At 59.1% G+C, this 17,780-nt stretch overlaps 1 protein-coding gene across 2 annotated transcripts in view; it reads right to left on the bottom strand.

Annotated features, from left to right (window-relative positions):
• The window catches only part of ADGRD1 (adhesion G protein-coupled receptor D1), a 121,063-nt gene that overhangs the window by 30,196 nt on the left and 73,087 nt on the right, over positions 1-17,780 (bottom strand). For both annotated transcript variants that reach the window (XM_082699343.1, XM_082699344.1), the window contains 2 exons: positions 13,177-13,250; positions 7,184-7,307 (listed from right to left, as the gene is read on the bottom strand). In XM_082699343.1, the coding sequence (XP_082555469.1) occupies positions 7,184-7,307; positions 13,177-13,250 (198 nt within the window). The remainder of the gene's footprint in view (positions 1-7,183; positions 7,308-13,176; positions 13,251-17,780) is intronic.

The following is a 17,780-nucleotide window of genomic DNA, read 5'->3' as shown; positions in this document are numbered from 1 at the left end:
TTACACGGAAGCAAGGGTTCTGTCAACACTGCTGTGAAGCACTATGTTGTGCTGGGGGAGGCACGGACAGGGGAGACATGGGCCTGACCCGCAGCCACCTCTCGCCGTAGGAGCTGGGCTGCTGCAGGCCCCACACTCGGTAGCTGTGAGCATCTGTGCCCGTTTGGAGCCGCACGCTGCCGCCGAGCAACGCCGCCTGGGGACACACTCACAGACACGGGCCTTTCCTGTCTGCCGGGGCCCGGGGGCTGCAGACACCTGACCGCCTACCAGTGGAGGCAGGAGCCATCAGCGGCCACGTGCTCGGGTTAAACAAATGAGGCAGGCCTGTGGGCTGAGTGGATGGCAACACACGGTGAACCCACGAGGATCCCGCAGAACAGCCTGTCTCCCCCTCAACCCAGCGGCCCAGAGCCTCCTGCCTTGACCCCAAATCAAGCCCTTGGCCTCCTGTCCCTCACACCCGGCCCTCCCGGATGGAGACTCGCCTGCTCCCCCAACCCCAGCGTCCCCACCTCCAGCCTGAGCAGCAATGGCTCCTGAGACTGGCGGGTGGTCAGTGTCCCTCTGCGGGGCAGCCCAGCCCCCAACAGCAGCACAACACAGCACAGCGTTCTTCCAGAAGTTCAGTAAAGGAGGCACCGTCTCTAGGACTGTAGGGTCTGGCCCATGGAAGAGGTGAGCACCCAGCAGCACCCAGCCAGCGGCTGCCCCAGCAGTGTGGTTTTCCCCCTAGATGTTCCTACCCCACCTCCAGGGCCTGTTTCCACACATCCCAGGTGAACAAAGCAGGCTCCCTGTGCGGCTGGGTCCTGAGGGGAGAGACGGAGCTGTAGCCTGTGGCCCAGTCCCCCAGAGAGGCAGCAAGGCCACCAGGGGGAAGGGCCCTGGGAGCCCAGAAGAGAGACAGGCAGGAGGGGGATGGGAGGGGGCGGGGAGGGCGAAGCAGGGGAGGGAGCAGCAGGGGAGCACCATCAGCAAGAAGACAGGTCTCCCAGGGCCCAGGACTCCACCATCCCTCAAAGGATGAATGCAAAGGGGTCAGAGAGTGCGGGGAGGCTCAGTCCTGACTCAGGTCTGCCGCACCCCAGCCTAGTCCTGCTCTTTGGGGACGCCACCCAACTCCTCGGGCTGGCTGCTCAGCCCCCCGGTGAGACTTGCTCATTTGGACGTCACTGTCACCTTAGTTAGGCTGGGTGCTTAGGCTTAGTTCTTGGGGCTGGGTGCTCCGAGCTCAGTACTCCAAGAAAGTCACAGGTGGGGAGGCCGAAGCTCAGGGCAGGCACTTGCAGAAGGCCACACAGTTCGTCAGGAGAGGGACCCTGAGCGTCTGCTGGCCAGGGGGCAGAGTGGGGCCACTGCTGAGGCACCCCAGCTATGGGGACAGGACTACACACATTAGGTTCTCATCAGAAACTGTGTGAGGAAGTGACAGGCACAAGGGAGACCGCCTGAGCAAACCTGCTTCCCCATGGCGAATGGAGCGGGCGCATCTCCACGCAGGCTGGTCCGGGCAGTCAGGGACACGCCCAGCAGGACCACAGAGGCAGCTCCCAGGGGGCCCTGGAGCAGCCCCAGCCACGCCCTGCAGTTACGCTCCGGCACTGCCGCTCCCCACACCCGCCCCACCGCCCAGAGCCCGCCAAGCGGCTTCAGGATGCCGCACCAGGTGCACGTTGTGGCCGTGGGCCCAGGGTGCTCGAGGGGACCCTGCGGGATGGGGGTGCTGCAGAGGCGAGACCCCCGGCACACGCGTGCACACACGCCCTGCAGCGCTGGCCTCAGGACGCGCGATGTGCCCCGGAGGTGCCCTTCCCTCCCCGCCTTGCGGCTAGATTTAGAAATGCCCAGAAAAGCCTGGAGTTTGCTTCGGGACATGGGCTCCTCTGAGTCACAGACCACAGACTCCAAGGCCTCTGGGGAGGCTTCTTACATAAATTCATGAGGCCGGCTGCGAGCCTGCACACATCATATCCAAGTGGAACTCTGGTTTCAGAGAGAAATACTTGTCTTCCGCTTTTCGCAAAGCCCCGCATAGGGGATATGTCATTTTCCCACCCCAGGAAAGAGCCAGAAAGACTTTTCTGTCCTCCTAGGAGCGGAACAGCAGTGCCCCTGTGAGGAAGGGGGCAGGGGGGCGGAGGGGGGGGGCAGTGCGAAGTGTGGGGAGGGTAGCGGGAGGTGCAGGGACTGTGGTCAAGTGCAGCCCCCGCCCTGGCCTGCTGGGGGCAGCAGCTGCTTGGTCACGACGCCCCAGGTAGCCCAACTTTTTTTTTTTTAAGAAAAACAAAATTCAAAATTTCAGATAATTTCTTTTTTTAAATATTAATAGCCGAGCTAAAGGAATTGTGCCAACTGGCAAGCCTCCGGACCGGGTTCTGTGGCTCTGTCTTCCTAAGCGGTAACTTGGCCCTGACCCCGCCTGAGTCTGCCCTGGGGAAGGTTAGGAGCTTCCGGGGACTGGCTTTCCCAGGTGCACCTGTCCTGGCACAGTGCTCCCACTGCCCCTCCCTAGAACAGATGCCCCTCCTGGGCCGCTCCCAAGGGACCCGCTGGAGGAGCCAAGCCGGGGCGAGAGGGCCTGCAGGAGGCGAGCAGGGGAGCGGCGGCACGGGGAGGCAGCGCACAGAGTGGGGTCTGGCTTCCACCAACGCATGGGCCCTTCTCACCATTGTACAGACAACCAGACTGCCGCCCAGGAATGTGGACCTCGGGTGGGGTCCCAGAAGCAGGTGGGACTGACTCGTCTCTATGGCTTCTGTCACATCAGCCCTCACCCCTCCAAGTCCTCATGGTTCCAATTCCCCTTCCTAGGAATCCTGTCTCTGAGTCGGTCACTGGGGCCACAGTGGTGGCTCCCACAGGGGCTGCGGTGATCCGAGCCCCACACCTTCCTGGGTCTGGCTGGGCCAGCCCACCGCAGCAGCCAACCCTGCGGACCCCGTTTCCCAGTCCCCAGTGCCTCTGTGGGCCAGTTCTGAGAAACAACAGTCCCAGCGCCAGCCTCCTGTCCTGGTCCCCAGTTCCCCGGGAACAGGCCGTGCGAGTCAGCCTCACTCCTTGTGCAGCCGCACGTGGCATCCTGGTGTCCAGAGAGAGGCCTTCCTGGCCTCCCTAAGCCCTAACCCTTGTTCACGCACAGTTCCCACCACACACCCTCACATGGCCTCTGCCCGGCACCAGCCCCAGGCCAGTGGCAGGGAGAGGCAGGGCAGCCGGAGGCGCTCTCAAAGCCGCCGTGCCGGAGAACAGAGGTTACAAACTGCCTCTTCGAGCTGTTACTTTTACTATTTAGTTCCACACAGCTGCACGCACAGGGGCCCAGCTCACCAGCCGGGGCTTCAGTCCAGGGTCTCCCGGCCCGTGAAAGGCCCAGAAAGGTACCTTGGTACATTTCTCCTGATCACACACCGTGACATGACCTCACACAGGGGACCTTACATAGGGGACCTCACATGGCTTCATAAATATGAGGTGTATGGGGACGCCTGGCGGGCTCAGTCTGTTGAGCGTCTGACTCTTGATTTCGGCTGAGGTCACCGTCTCAGGGTCATGGGATCGAGCCCCGTGTCAGGCTCCACGCTCAGCACAGAGCCTGCCTGACAGTTTCTTCTCCCTCTGCCCCTCCCTGCACTTGGTCTCTCTCTAAAATAAATGGAATCTTAAAACAAAACAAAACAACAAAAGCCAAGATGTTTGTTCGCTACTCTGCATCCTCTCCTCTCCCCATGACAAAGCCTTTGGTGATGCCTCCAGGTCGCCTGCACCATTACAATCCACTCGAACAGCCGCACGTTGGCTCTTGGTGGAACATTCTATTAACACAGAGGCGGGGAGGTGCGAAGTCCTCCCTGCTGTGGAGGCACCAGAGTCCACGCACTCTGTGGTGTTAGGCCCATTTAACACTTCCACTTTCTGTTACGTCCACGACAAACCAGGCTGGAAATAGCATTTTACTTATCATCTTGCTTTCCGATTTTTGGAATTCCATGATGCAGATCCTCGTGGGTGTACCGACAAGTCATGGTCTGCCTTTTTGGACGTATAGGGACACCATACTGTCTTGACCACGGGAACTTCACGGAGACCCACTCTGTGCCATGCAAAGTCTCTCCTACCCTGTTTCCTAACTTTCTTGACTACACTCAGAATATTCTGTTCCAAAATTAACCTGAAGATAATTTTAAGGAGATGGTTCCTAACAGAAGAGTAAGGGCCACTATTGCCAGCCAGCCACAGCTGGGGTGACAGGTGCTCTGGGTCAAGGGGGCCCCACAAACCAGCTCGTAGGCGACCCTGTGGGGTCGGCACTCCGTGGGAGGGATTTGGGCCTGTTTCCCACTCGAGGAGCACAAAGCGTGTTGTTCCCCACCCTGGGGTTGTGGCTGGCCAAGCCCCTCACTCTTGACCAAAGGATGGGGACCCCGTATCATAGTCCCTCCCACAGAGAAGAGTGAGTAGAGCAAGGCCAGGGACATCCCTCCATGACCCAGCCCAGCCACCCCAGGCACCATGGAGAGGGGTTCCACGGAAGCCCTGCTGGGGCGCGGGCCAGGGCAGACCAGCAGAGGGAAGACAGGTGCCCCCTCCCAGAGGCCCTCGGGAAGATGGAGAAAAGCCATCCTGCTGTTCTCACTAAATGAGCTGAGCCACAGATCGGCATCTGCTGGCGATAACGCCGTCACTGTCGAAACGTTCCTCAGAACGCTCATTTTTAGCATGGGTAATTTTGAATCATTTTCAAATCAACCTTTCCTGGCAATGAGCAGATACGATTTGCTCCCACGAAGTCACCCACAGACTGTCCGAATCTGGTGTCACCTACACCGAGTGCGGACAGATTTGTATCCTAAATGCTCTGTGATGGGTTTTTTTAGCTCCCTGGACTGAGCTGCCTCCCTTCCTCCCCGTCCTGCCAACATCCCAAACCCAACTTCCTGCCCACACCCACCACCCAGCAGCCCCTTCCACATCACAGAGGCCCACAGCATGGACCTCGCTCTCTGCGTGCCAAGGACCCAGAGGAGCCGTCTGGAGGCTGGGCCCCAGCCCCAGCTTCAGGATCTGGAGAGCAGAGCAAAACCTGGGGCTCCCCTGCCCCGGGTGACCCTGGGCAAATCCCCTGAAATGGTAGGACGGCTGTCCTGCCCACACCAGCACTCACACGCGGTCTGCTCCTCTGTGTCATGACAGCCCCTCTGCCCCTGACATTTGGGTCTGAAGCCCCGGCTTTGAGCCCTGGCACTTTTTCCCCAGAGCCCCCCACCCCCACCCCCATCCCCCGGCCCCTTGCTGCCATGTGCCTTTGCTCCTTCCTCCCCGGCCTGGCCCGTGAGGCTGCAGCCTCCTCCCCGCAGTCGCTCACCTGCACCCGTCTCCGGGAGACCCTGTGGGCTGGGCCCTGCCTCACACCACCCTCTTGGCTTCCAGGGGGCCCTCGCCATGCACGACAGAAGGTGCTCTCAAGGGCGGAGCGCCGGCATTCCCTCTCAGGGGATGCGTCTGCTGCTTCGCTCCCAAGGCCCAGACCAGTGCCTTAAAGGCCTTGGGTGGTCCGCTCAAACCCAATTCTTCATTGTCGGATGAATGAATGACCCCAGCCCATCCCCCTCTCTGGGCCTTGCTGTCTCCACTCAGCCACCGCAGCCTCAGATTGTCCCCGCCCTACGGGCACATTCATTCTGCAGGGGGCAGCCTGTGTTTCCCGCTGGGACAGCTGAGGTGGGTCGGTGACTCCCACGTGGTGCCCAGAGGACACGATGGAGGCACATGGGCTGAAGCCCTGGCAGGACAGGCAGAGACGAAGGCACAGGCCTCACAGTGGCGGGGCCCGCCACTCCCCCAGCCCGACAAAGGTCTGTACAGAACATGACAAGAAGGGATGAGGAGAGCCTGGGAACGAGTGAGATTTCGGAGGGCGCCCCATGCAGCCCAGATAACTGAGGGCCTCTCTCCACTTCCAGCCACTCTGGAACCTTCTACTTCACCCCCCCCACTTCCGATGTGCCCACAGCACTGGCCCTGGCACTGGCCCACCACCTGACCTCCCTGCCGCTAACGGTACAAAGCCACAGCACACACCCCGACTTGGGCAGCACCAGGCAGAAGAGTGGGGGGACAGGAGGGAAAGGGGGTGTTATATTACTTCTATACTATTATCGACAAACTGTTTTATATAAAACATATAAGTGGATATAGGTAGATGATATCTACACATATATGAGAACAAATCTACACATATACACAAATGTAAAGCCCTGTGTTTTGTAGGAAATAATCCACTTTACTTCCAACTAGACAGATACCACAAAATTTTCTGACTGAACATACCGATATCTTAGCAATCAACCTCCTGACTTTAGCACAAAATTTCATGTTCCACTGGGGTCTAGAAGCCAATCAAGTCATTCCCATGCAGGGCCCAGGGACTGATCATAGTTGAGAAGGGGCATTGGCATTTTTAAAGAGTACTTTTTCAGGTGCCTGGGTGGCTCAGTGGGTTAAAGCCTCTGCCTTCGGCTCAGGTCATGATCTCCTGGGATTGAGCCCCGCATCGGGCTCTCTGCTCAGCGGGGAGCCTGCTCCCCCCACCTCTGCCTGCCTCTCTGCCTACTTGTGATCTCTGTCTGTAAAATAAATTAATAAAATCTTTAAAATAAAATAAAGTAAAGAGTACTTTTTTTTCCTCTTCCAAGCTTGCCTTAAACCAATGAAGCAAACATCTAGCTCTCAGGGCGACCGCACAGCTGCCAGCTTGACACTCCGGCACAGAGAAACCCAGGCAGGAGCGCCTCCTCCACCCTTAGCCCCAGGCTCCAGGGAAGGCCGTGGCCCCATCGGAGAAGAGGACAGACACCCCCCCTGGTGTGCCGGGCTCTCCCCCCGCCGACTCCCCCACAGCACAGAGGCTCCCCAGCCCTGGGACTGAAAGCAGAGGACGCTGGCACACCTGCCTTGGGCACGTAGACCCTTGGGAAGTACCGAGGCTCCGCACAGGGCTGCCACAGGGAACTTGAGGCAAAGGTTTTGGTTTTGATTTGTTTTTTTACGAAAAGTGTAGAACGTCCCAAATGTCACGCATCACAGGGTCTCCATGATGAGTGGGACCACCCGTGTGCCCCGCCCACACTCTGAGGTCAGAAGGACACGCTGTCAGGGCTCGGGGACCCGGTGCAGCTCTTACCTCCATCGGCACCACCTGCATCAGGATGGCGAAGTTGGTGAGGTGAGTGCAGCGGCAGACGGAGTAGCTGAGGTTCCCCTCGGCGAGCTCACAGCCCTGGTTGGACCAGATGCCTTCTCCAGAGCTGGGGACACAGGAGAGAGAGGCAGCAGGCTGAGAGCTCAGACGTGCTGGTGCCCGTTAGAAGGACCGCGGGTACCCGCCCTGGACCCACAGCCCGGGAGAAGACACGTGCTCATCCTACGACGCACCAGCCCCACTTCTGGAGAGCTCTGAGCAGCACGCCCGGGGACGTGCCTGGGGGGGGCCCTCACCCAGGGCAGGCAACAGCACGAAAGCAGCCCAGGGCCCACCACAGGGTGCACACAGACGTGAGGAAATGCGGCATGTCCATCGCAGACGTGTAATCGCGTGGGGGGAAGTGAGCACTCGCACCTCACGCCTGCGGCACAGTCGGGCAGGACACGTGCGCATGAAGCAGAGCGGGACGGCGTGTGCTCCACCGCCGGGGCCCCGAGCGACACGCGTGGTTCCGAGGACACCCCGACCGGCCACCTCCCGTGAGAGGGGCTGAGACCGAGCTGTCAAAGGGGTCCTTGCTTTCTTACAACATTTCACTTTTTTACAGAAGTGATTTAGGCCTTGTGTTACGTCGTGGCGTCGCCGCCTGGCCGGAAGTGGCTGCCGGCAAACGGGCTCAGGTGTTCACTGTGGTTTCCTCCTACACTAAGAACATCAGGGATCATCATTTGCTTCCGTGTCTCTCTGTCTTCTCAAACTCCCAAGATGTTTCCAAGACTCTTTCCAGCAATGACACCTTTGAGTTATCAGCAAAGACAGACGTTCATTTCAACCGAAGGCTGGGCCCTCGGGGAAAGCTTTTATGAAGATAAGCTCATGCAAGGGCAGTGGTTTCTGTGGACGCAGCCCATGAGGGATGTAGCCATCCCGGGAGGGCGCCGCTGTCCCGTGGGGGAGCGCGCGCTGGCGGCACTCGTTTCGGCCCCCGAGGTGGGCGAGTCCCTGCGGCGACCACGAGGTGGGACTGCGTTCTGGTCGAGGCCTGGCTGCTGTGGAAGCCGAGGGGGGAGCAGGGAAGGGACAGTCAGCCGCGCTGGCTGCCGGGCCCCACGCAGCTCCTCTGTCTGTCTCCCCAACACAGACGCCACACTTCCTTCCCCTGGAGGCCAACCTGAAGCCAGCGGGCGCTGGACCACACGAGCCCGGTCACGGGGACGAACGACGCATCTCTCCGTACACACACAGCAAGTAGGAATTAAAAACCAGGAAGGTCACATCTTCCCAGATGGAACCACAAAGGTGTGGTGACACATGCATTCGCCGGGGCAGCTGAGCCCCAGGCGGCACGGCCTCCCGTGGGGGAAGGACCCACTTCCCTGGGGCAAGCCCATCCGTGAAGGATCTGCCACGTGAGCCAGGCCAGGCAACACCGAAGAACGTAAGACACACACGACCCTGTGACCTAGAAGTCAGCGTCAGAGCAGAAGCTGCCCGCTCGCACATGAGACTAAAGTGTGGGATAAACACGATCAAATCCGACACAGCAGCTGAGGCAGTGCGGGCCGAGTACAGCACTGAGTGTGGCGGCATGGGACGAGGAGCACGGATCTGAACAAGACCACGGATTTTTGTTGAACTTAATTATAACTCACACTGAAGTTATTGAAAAAACACCTCAAGCCGTCCGTGCTGTGGCCTCCAGAAGGGCATGGGGAGGGGTCAGGAAGGAAAGACGGTCCATGGGACACTTGCTCGTACTTTCTAGAAGAGTAACGCGCCAATGTATTCCCTGTACCACTTCCTAAAGTCTAAAGTGAGCCAGCATTCTCAGTGCAGTGAGAGCATCTTTGAGAAGATAAAGAACATTTTCTGAGACAAACAGAACCTGGCAGCAGACTTGCGCTGAGGTTCAAGGAATATGCTGGACAGAAATTTCAATCTGCAGACAGAGCAGCTGGAAATGGATGAGAGTGAAGGAAAACGTGCAACTGTTGTCTTATTTTCAGTGTCTCTAAAGGGCAACTGATCGAAGCCAAAACTCCAGCAAGGCGTCACGTGCTTCCGGCGTCTGCATGGTCCAGGGAGCGACCAGAGCGGGACAGGGCCCGGCGCTGCTGTGATGTCGCAGACCACTTGCAGAGTGGTGTCCTATCACCGGAGGCAGATGCAAGGAACCAGAGACACATATACTGGGAGCCCTGGGACAGCCGCTACGGAAGATCGCAGGGCAGCTTAGAGGTCAGTCATGGCGATAAAGCAGCGTTGTGACGTATGTCCTCACTCCAAGTGATGTAAGAAAAGAGAACAGAGGAGACAAAAAAAGAGATGAGGAAATTTGAAAATAGGCAGTAAGACGGCAGCTTTCTGCCCAAACACATCTGTAAGCACATTAAATGCCAATTGTCAAAACCCACCGGTCAAGAACAGAAACGCTCCAAAGGGGTCAAAAAGCAAGATGCCACCACCCGTAACCTAGACGAGACTCACTTTCAGCACAAAGGTGATACATAGAGAGGTTGAAATGTAAGACGGGGACAGACACAGCATCCAAGCACGGGGTAAGGGAGCCAGAAGGGCTGTTGTCAAAGGTAGGCCAGGTGGGACTCAGAGCGACCAATATTCCCACCAGGACAGGGACACGGAGCAGTAAGGGTCAGTTTCTAAGAACACAGAATGATCCTAACAAGAAAAGCTACTAAAAGCACACCCAAACCTGGAGAAATCTCAGTGGAGAAACAGTTCCCTCATGACACGGAGACGCTGCCACCCTCTCCCGTGAACCAGTGGGACCAGCGGGCCAGAAAGTCATAAAGTCACAGAAAGCCCGACGACCTCTATCAACATGACCTCGCCGGATGTATCAGACCCCGCCAGGAGCGACAGTCTTGGAGGAAGCAGGGCGTTCACCAGGACTGAACACAAGCTGCGTCATCACACAAGATCTTAGAAACTTAAAAGAACTGAATTTTTTAAAAAACTGAATGTTTTCCTTCCTGTCTTCTTGTCAACAGAAATCGATCACCAATCAGGAGCGGAGAGATCTCTGGAAAATCCCCAAGCAGTCAGACTAACTGATGCATTTCAAAGCAGCACGCGGCTTGAAGAGGAAGCTATGGAAAAGGCCAGAGAACATTTTATGAAAATGAGGGCCACGTGCCGACACTGCGGGACTCAGCCCAGTCAGCATCCGCAGGAGACGCGCGGCCGGCCCGAAATGCCTGCATCAGAAACCGTTGGGGGGGGGGGTGCCTGGGTGGCTCAGTGGGTTATAGCCTCTGCCTTCGGCTCAGGTCATGATCTCAGGGTCCTGGGATCAAGCCCTGCATTGGGCTCTCGGCAGGGAGCCTGCGTCCCCCCACCCCTCGCCTGCCTCTCTGCCTACTTGTGATCTGTCAAATTAATTAATTAATTAATTAAATCTTTAAAAAAAAAAAAAGGAAGAAGAAAAGAAACTGTCAGGCCTCCGCCACCACGGCCCGCGCCCTCAGCAAACAGCGCCCCGGATAAGCAGATGTGAGTAACTGAGGGACAGAGAGATTAAACCAGTCGGTGGAGAACAGAAATGCAGGGAAGAAAAACCATGAAGCCAGAAGCCGTCTCTTTGAGAAAGACAGTGAGGCTGACAAACGTCCAGTACGAGGGACTGCGGAGGGAGAGAGGGACACAGCTGGCAGATGCCCAACGTGGAAGGGGCGCGCACAGGTCCCCCACAGGAGCGTGGGCGCGGAGCCCCCACTGTGCTCGTGCTTTAACCACACTGCAGACAAATCCTCCGAAAACTCAACTGTCCAAACTCACAAAGAAGTAGATGGCCTGAGTAGTTCTGTGTCAACCAAAGACATTCCATGGTGGCCAGAGGCCGGCCAACCACAAAACCAGGCTCAGGCGGCCTCAGTGGTGAGTCCGAACGAACGCGTGGGGAAAAAACAGACGTGTTCTGCAGAAACTGTCTGACCCACACCTTTCACGAGGGGACGGCTGCCCTGGTACAAAAACCAAAGACGTGACAAGACAAGAAAACTGCAGACCAGTGTTCTCTGTGAACACAGATGTGACGTCACCGCCTGCAGCGAGTGACGCTCAGATCACCTCAAGCAAGTGGGCTCTCCAGGACGGCAGAGCCGGTGCACACTCAGCCATACTCGCCACCACCCAGATGTGTCCCCGGACCAGAGGGGCCGCCGCAGAACACCACCCGGCAGTGAACCGTAGCAGGAAGCCGTCAGCACAGGCGACAACGCAGGGTTGTCACGCTCCATGACTCCATGAAGTCAGACACGACACACACGGTGGCTCCGTCCATGCAGCACACTTGCAGACGTGGAACCATGTGGGTGGAAGACACGGCTGTGGCTGGAGTCCGCAGACTCCACAAGAGCTGGAGTCCGAGGAGTGGTGGGGAGTAGGCCCGGGGATCTGGTGGGGTTGGGCACTGGCCTGCATCCTGACTGCGGGGCTGACACCGCTGGACTCATCTGTCCAAACCCCTAGAGCTGCGGGACCAGCGTGCCTATCTCCGACGGGCGCTACTTGCTAATAAAGAAGTCCCTGGGGACGGGGACAGAAGTGTCCTCATGCTGCACGCTGGGTGGTGGTCGCCCTGGGAAGTGGGGGCAGAGAACGGAGGGGACAGAGTGTTCTTTGACATCATCTGTGATGTCTTCGTTGTTTTATTCTTGAAAATATAAACACGCTGATCATGATAAATTTGCGGCAACAGGGAAGCGGTTTTCAGAGTATTCTCTGTACTTCTCTCTGTTCGGAAGACGTCTTCAAAAATAAGCGCCAGCAGCGTGTTCTGTTGCTACCAAACTCTGTCTGCCCCGCTCCATCCATAAAATATTTCCCTGAGATCAATGCCCCCAAATTAGGACAACCCTTTCTAGACGGACGTGTTCGGCATTCGTTTTCATAATTTGCAAAGAAATGATGGGCTGCAGCCGGGTCAGCTCGGCCACGGCAAAACCACTGCGATTCGAGCACTGGCCATGCGTTCTGCAGGCTGTGGGATGTGTGCACATAAGGGAACAGCCAGAGGAAGGCGCTCCCAGCTCCCCGCTCCCCGGACTGACAGGAAAGAAGTGGGATTTGCTGGGCGCTAGGGGGGATGGGCTGCACTTCCTGGCTGTGCTTGGAGCAGAGACGGGGATCCAGCACACGCCACACCAGCCCAGCACCTCGGTCTGATCTCCTGGTCACCGAGAGTGGGGAAGGGAGGGTTCTTCTCTGACCCGCAGCGCCGCTGAGAAGAGCCTGCCCCCGAGCCCTGTCTGCTCCTGGTCCTCTCTCGTGCTCTCCTACAGCAGCTCCGTGGCCCCGGGCGGGAGGGGGAGGGAGGTTCTGCTTTCTTTCCCTGCTCTGCCCGTGGGGGCCACTCACGGGGGACCTCACTCACAGCAGCCTCACCATTAGAACTTCATCAGGAGAAGGTCCCCTGATAGCGGTGGGTGCCTGTGGAGAGGAGCAGGGCTGGGTGTCCAGCCCAGAGGGGGACAGTGGATTCCAAATTCCTCGTGGAGGTGCTGAGAAGGACGCTCTGGTCTGTGCCTGTGCTCCCAGAGCTTCAGCAGGGCTGACGTCAGTGCACCCCAGGGCGGCCACTGGCCATCGGGGCCGTGAAATCCTGAGAGGCCTGCGGGCCCACCAGCAAAGAGCGGCTCACCCAGCCCCTCCCCAGTGCGACACCCAACCCCCAGCACAACCAGGGCCCAGCTCACCGGGCTTTTGGCGGACCAGGGGAGTGTTCTGAAGCGTGCTGAGTCCTATTAGGTGCTAATGTGGCCTTCAGAGAAAACGTGACCCAGCACCCCCTCCAGCCCTCCCCTGGGTCCCAGGATTTGCTGGGCGCTAGGGACAATGCAACCACGTTGTCTCCAGAGGGGTGACCGGATCATACCCCGACCAGGCACTGCGCACCCACCGCCCTGCTCCCCTCCCCCCACCCCCGCCCTGGGGCCGCCCGCGGGCAGTACCTGAAGTCCAGGAAGGCGCAGTACAGGAACACCTGGCTGCTGCTGTTGGTGGCCTTGCTGCGCTGACTGTGGGACTGAAACGAAAGGGCGGAAATGCTTCATGAGGCCGCTGGAGAGGCCACGCTCCCAACACTGAGCTCAACACCCCACCCACAGCCCCCGGGACCTCAGGGTGGTGTTGCAAGAGGCCACGGACTCCTCCTCAGCCCTGTCGTGGTCAGAGGGCCACGGCATCCAGCCCGCATCACAGCCCCCTCTCCTTCGCCCACTGCAGCCTGCAAGCCAGGGCTTCGGTCTCAGGGCCTCTGCACTTGCTGTGTCCTCCCTTAAGAATGCTTTTCCCCCAACACATGCCCCCTATTTACCGCGGGTCTATGTTACATGTTAGTCCCAGTGGCGCCTTCCTGCCCACTCAAACAGCAGCCTGAGCAGCCCACCCCTTCCTCTCGTCTATTCTCTTTCCAGCCTTGCTTCCCAGGCAGGAGGACACGCACTCCCGTATTCGTTTGCTTGCTCTCTCCCCCCGGGGAAGCATACACAACGAGCCCTTGTCCGTCCGGGGCACTGCTGTGCCGCTCGTGCCCGGCCAGAGAAGGCCCACAGCAGGCGCTCACTTCAGACTGGTTGAGTGAGAGGACAAAGGAACGACCAAGCGACCAGATCAACCCGTGACCTTGTTCCTAGGACTCTTGTTCTCCCCACAGAGAGAAAACTCCAGGCCCTGGACTTCTCCGGGATGCCAGCTCAGGCCCGCGGCCACAGCTGCTCTGCCCGAAGCGCGTCGCAAGGGGTCCGCCAGGGGCTACAGCAGGAAGCTCGGGAAGCCGGGGCTGCTCCTGGACACACCGTGTCGCACAGACGCACAGTCATGAAGTCGGACCCCTCCCGCGGCTGCTCACCTTTCCCGCCGTCTCATGTGCTCCGAAGACCCTACCCCAGCGCCACGGCGGGGCCACATGGGCCACCGTGGGAGTCAGCCTTCTGCAGGACAGGGAAGCAATGGGACGGTTCCCTGCCACCTCAGCTCCAGACGGACCAGCTTCTCTTTCCCGTCACACGCGCGCCTGCAGCAGCCCTGATGGCTGCCCCCTGCGGCCATCACAAACTCCGTCCTCCGCTTCACGCGAGGACCACGGCGGGTAGTCCCCCAGTGCACGACATGGTGACCTCAATGCCGTGTCTTCCTGATATCTCGGCAAAACACAGAGTACATGGAAGTACTCGCTGCATGCGTCACAGTGGAAGTGCCACCTTACAGGCACGGTTTCCAAGGGCACGTGCGAGGACGTCTGCCAGCAGCACGGCCCACTGCGCGGGGCCGCAGGAGAAGGTGCATCAGAAACCAACCGGCCGTCCTCTCTCCACGCACATGCCACATCAGGGCACAGGGACCGGTGCTCAGGGAGACAGGTTCAGCTGAGCCTCAAACCCTAAAAGAAGCTGGAGGGACCACACAGCACAACCCCAGACTCGAGAGATCCTTACTCCATTCCCAGACTCTGTCCAAGGAGCCCGACACAGGACACCACGGAGTGTGGTTCTCTAAGTGCCGCAGTCAGGAGCCTGGCACGGCCTGTCCTTGTGCCTCTCCAAGGGCAGAAGCCAGGGCTGGGGGTGGGGACAGCAGCTTAGGTTTTCACAAGCCCTTGAATGTGAGGCCACCTGCCCCTCCCCATGCCATGTCCCAGCCATCGTGAGTATCACGCTCAGACACGGAGACCCCTCCTGAGCCGCTGGGGGACACAGGATGTTGTCAGCCAAGGAACCACGACACACAAACCCACCAAATCCGAAGTACTGATAAGGACCAGGTGCTTGCCCCCACCTGGAATCGCCTAGGTGCCCTTGGCCCGAGTGGCCCTGGGCCTGCCCCAGGACAACATCAGGGGTCACTGTGCATGGACAGGCATACCTGTGTGTTCCCATGTGACAGAAAGGCAGGTGGACACCAGCCAGGACAGGAGGGAGCCTGAAGCTGGGCTCACGGAGGACCGGGGCATGGAGGTCTGGAGGAAGAAGTGACGCCACCCCCTCTGACTGCAGCGTGTAGCCGGCGCAACCCCCTTCTTGCCACTGAGGCCTCTCCCGGTCCCCCTCTGACTCCTGATCCACATTCATGGGGATTTAAAAATCAGCCCGACTGCAGCCCCGACTGCATCAGCACATGTGTGGTCGGAAGGGCGGAGGTGCAGACGGAGCTCCCGGGGTCTGGAGCCAAGGTCACACCCTGAGTCGGGAACCTCCTGGCCTGGCAGCCGGGGCTCCTCCTGACGCAGAAACAGCAGAGGGCCTCCTCATGTCTGGATGCGCAATCCAACTGGAACAGAGGCCCTCAGCACGTCTCCAAGAAAGGAGGCCTAGAATGTTCCCAGGAGCTTGAGTTGTGAACACAAGGGAGTGGTACAGCCAGAAAGAGGAAGGTGAGTCATCGAGTCACGGCCCGATTTCCCGGAGAAACGTGGGAGGCGTTAACGCCCAATGGCCTTGCAAGTGCAGGGACCAGGAAATGGGGCGCAGGACAGAGCCATCCTCTGACCCCTTCCTGTGCTCTGACGATGAGGCCCAAGCGGTCAACGGAGAGAAGGGTCTTCAGCCTCCTGACTGCCCCAGACTCACCTCCCTGAGTGTCACAAGGCCCTAGAGCACCTCCTGCGGGGTTGGAGACTTCCTCAGACAACCCAAATGCTAGGAAGACGGCAGTGGGACTAACCAAGTATTTACTTGTGCTCTTCGTAATCAAGGTACAGAAGGCACCTGCTTCTCAGGAGAGGAGAAAAATCCATCAGACAACAACCTGTCAATGTTCCTTGCTTGGAAATCTGCGTTTCATCCAGGAGTATGGTTTTTCCTACAAACACGGTGGGGAGCACCTGCCTGTCCCTCCCCCAAGCAAACACACAGAACACTCTATGATTCTCAGTTCTGACCCTCAGCAGAGCACAGGAAGCACTCAGGGCCCCACGCCCGGTGCAGGAGGCAGGGGCTCCGGGATGTGAGCCTGCCCCCCGCTTGCCCCCACCCAGCTCATCTCACCGCAAGCCAGGGCCAGGGCTCCAAGTGGCCGAGATGTCCCACCGCGGAGGAAAGCAGGAAAAACAGAAGTCATGTTGGGAGATTGATGAGGAGCCCCTTCAACCAGCCTCCAAGTCCCGGGGTGTGTGAACGTGTCTTATCTCTGTGAGCTCAGCAGGCGGACACATCCCCTCCCCACAGATGCTCACACAGGCCCTGGTGGCTGGGGTGGGGCCCCACGGAGGAGACAGCGGAGGAATCACCTCCAGAAAGAGGGTGGAGGACAAAAGGTCAGATGGGGAAGGTTTTTAACTCAATGGAGCAGGGGCTCACTGTCCCATGCAGGGCCCAGCAGAAGTGGGCAGCATGGGGAAACTGAGGACACACCCATGTGCCGCATTAACCATTCACCCCAGGCTGCGTGGGGACCACAGGTGCCCTTGTTCAAGGTGTCAATCAGGTCACCTGAGGACACCCCGAAGGCCCTGACCCAGGCCCTTGCCCTGCCTCCCCTGTCCAAATGCTGCCGGAACGCCCTCCTACCCAGACCCTTCCAGTTGCATGGGGCCCCTTTGAGCTGGACGTGGCTGGACTCTGGTCTGTCCTGTCAAGGGACACGTCCTGACCATATGATGTAGGCGGCTGTGCAATGCCAGCATGAGCCCAACCCCCACAACCTGCCTCTTCCGTGCACCTGCAGTTGAGCACAGCAGGAGGTCAGCATGTGCCAGGGCCACCTGGGACCAGGGTCAGAGATGCCACGGAGCCCTGCGGACCAGGAGCCCGGGGAACAGGGGCCGCACATCTCTGAAAACGAGCTTGCCCGTCCTTCCTCTGTCCCTGTGGGATTCTGGGACCCTCAGGAGGGAGCGGCATTCCCAACAGTGCCCTTCCCACATCCTCTGTCCTGAGGACTTGGGACCCTCCCCTGGCAGCTCCCGGGTCAGCCCCCCACGAGAGGACACCGCTGGGACGTCACACGGGGGCTGCCATCAGAACCGACTGCTGCAGCATGCAACCGAGAGCGTTTTCAAGTCCTCCCCCGGGGCCCAGCTGACCCCGAGTCCTGAAATTCTCCGTGAACAAGGCACCAACAGAGCCGGACGGGACCCCGCGTGCAGCACAGAGCAAACCCGAGGAGCCGGAAGGAGGCGGGAACCTGGGCAAGAGGGCGGCTGTGAGCTCGCTCTTGTCCACGTGGGACTTGGGGGCGTTTCATCCCCATGTCATCTGAGATTCTTGCTCTTTAGAAAAGAAACTGTTGGTGCAAGTGGCGTTGAGTCACAGACGCTGTGCGTGTTTGCTGCCGCTCCCAGCGCCCAGCACCGCCACACACATTCGGTCCCGATTCCGCAGATGGGCTCGAGGCTCCCTCCGGCCTGGAGGCCAGCATTTCCCTCCTCCGGCCCCGGCCCCTCTGCTTGACCACAGGGACACCAGGGGTCCCCAGAAGCCCCTACAGGGAAGGGCGGCCCCCAGACCCCGGTCTCAGTCCTCTCCGCCCTCCCCCTTCTAGTCCAAGCCACGAGGCTGGCAAACACTTCCCGACCAGTCGGAATTCAGACGGATTCACACAAGGTGCAACATCTTTC

The sequence above is a fragment of the Mustela nivalis genome (assembly GCF_964662115.1).
Source record: "Mustela nivalis genome assembly, chromosome: 14".
In the NCBI taxonomy this organism is placed as follows: Eukaryota; Metazoa; Chordata; class Mammalia; order Carnivora; family Mustelidae; genus Mustela; species Mustela nivalis.
Note: the sequence above shows the minus strand (reverse complement) of the source record. Positions and strands in the feature narration are given on the sequence as shown.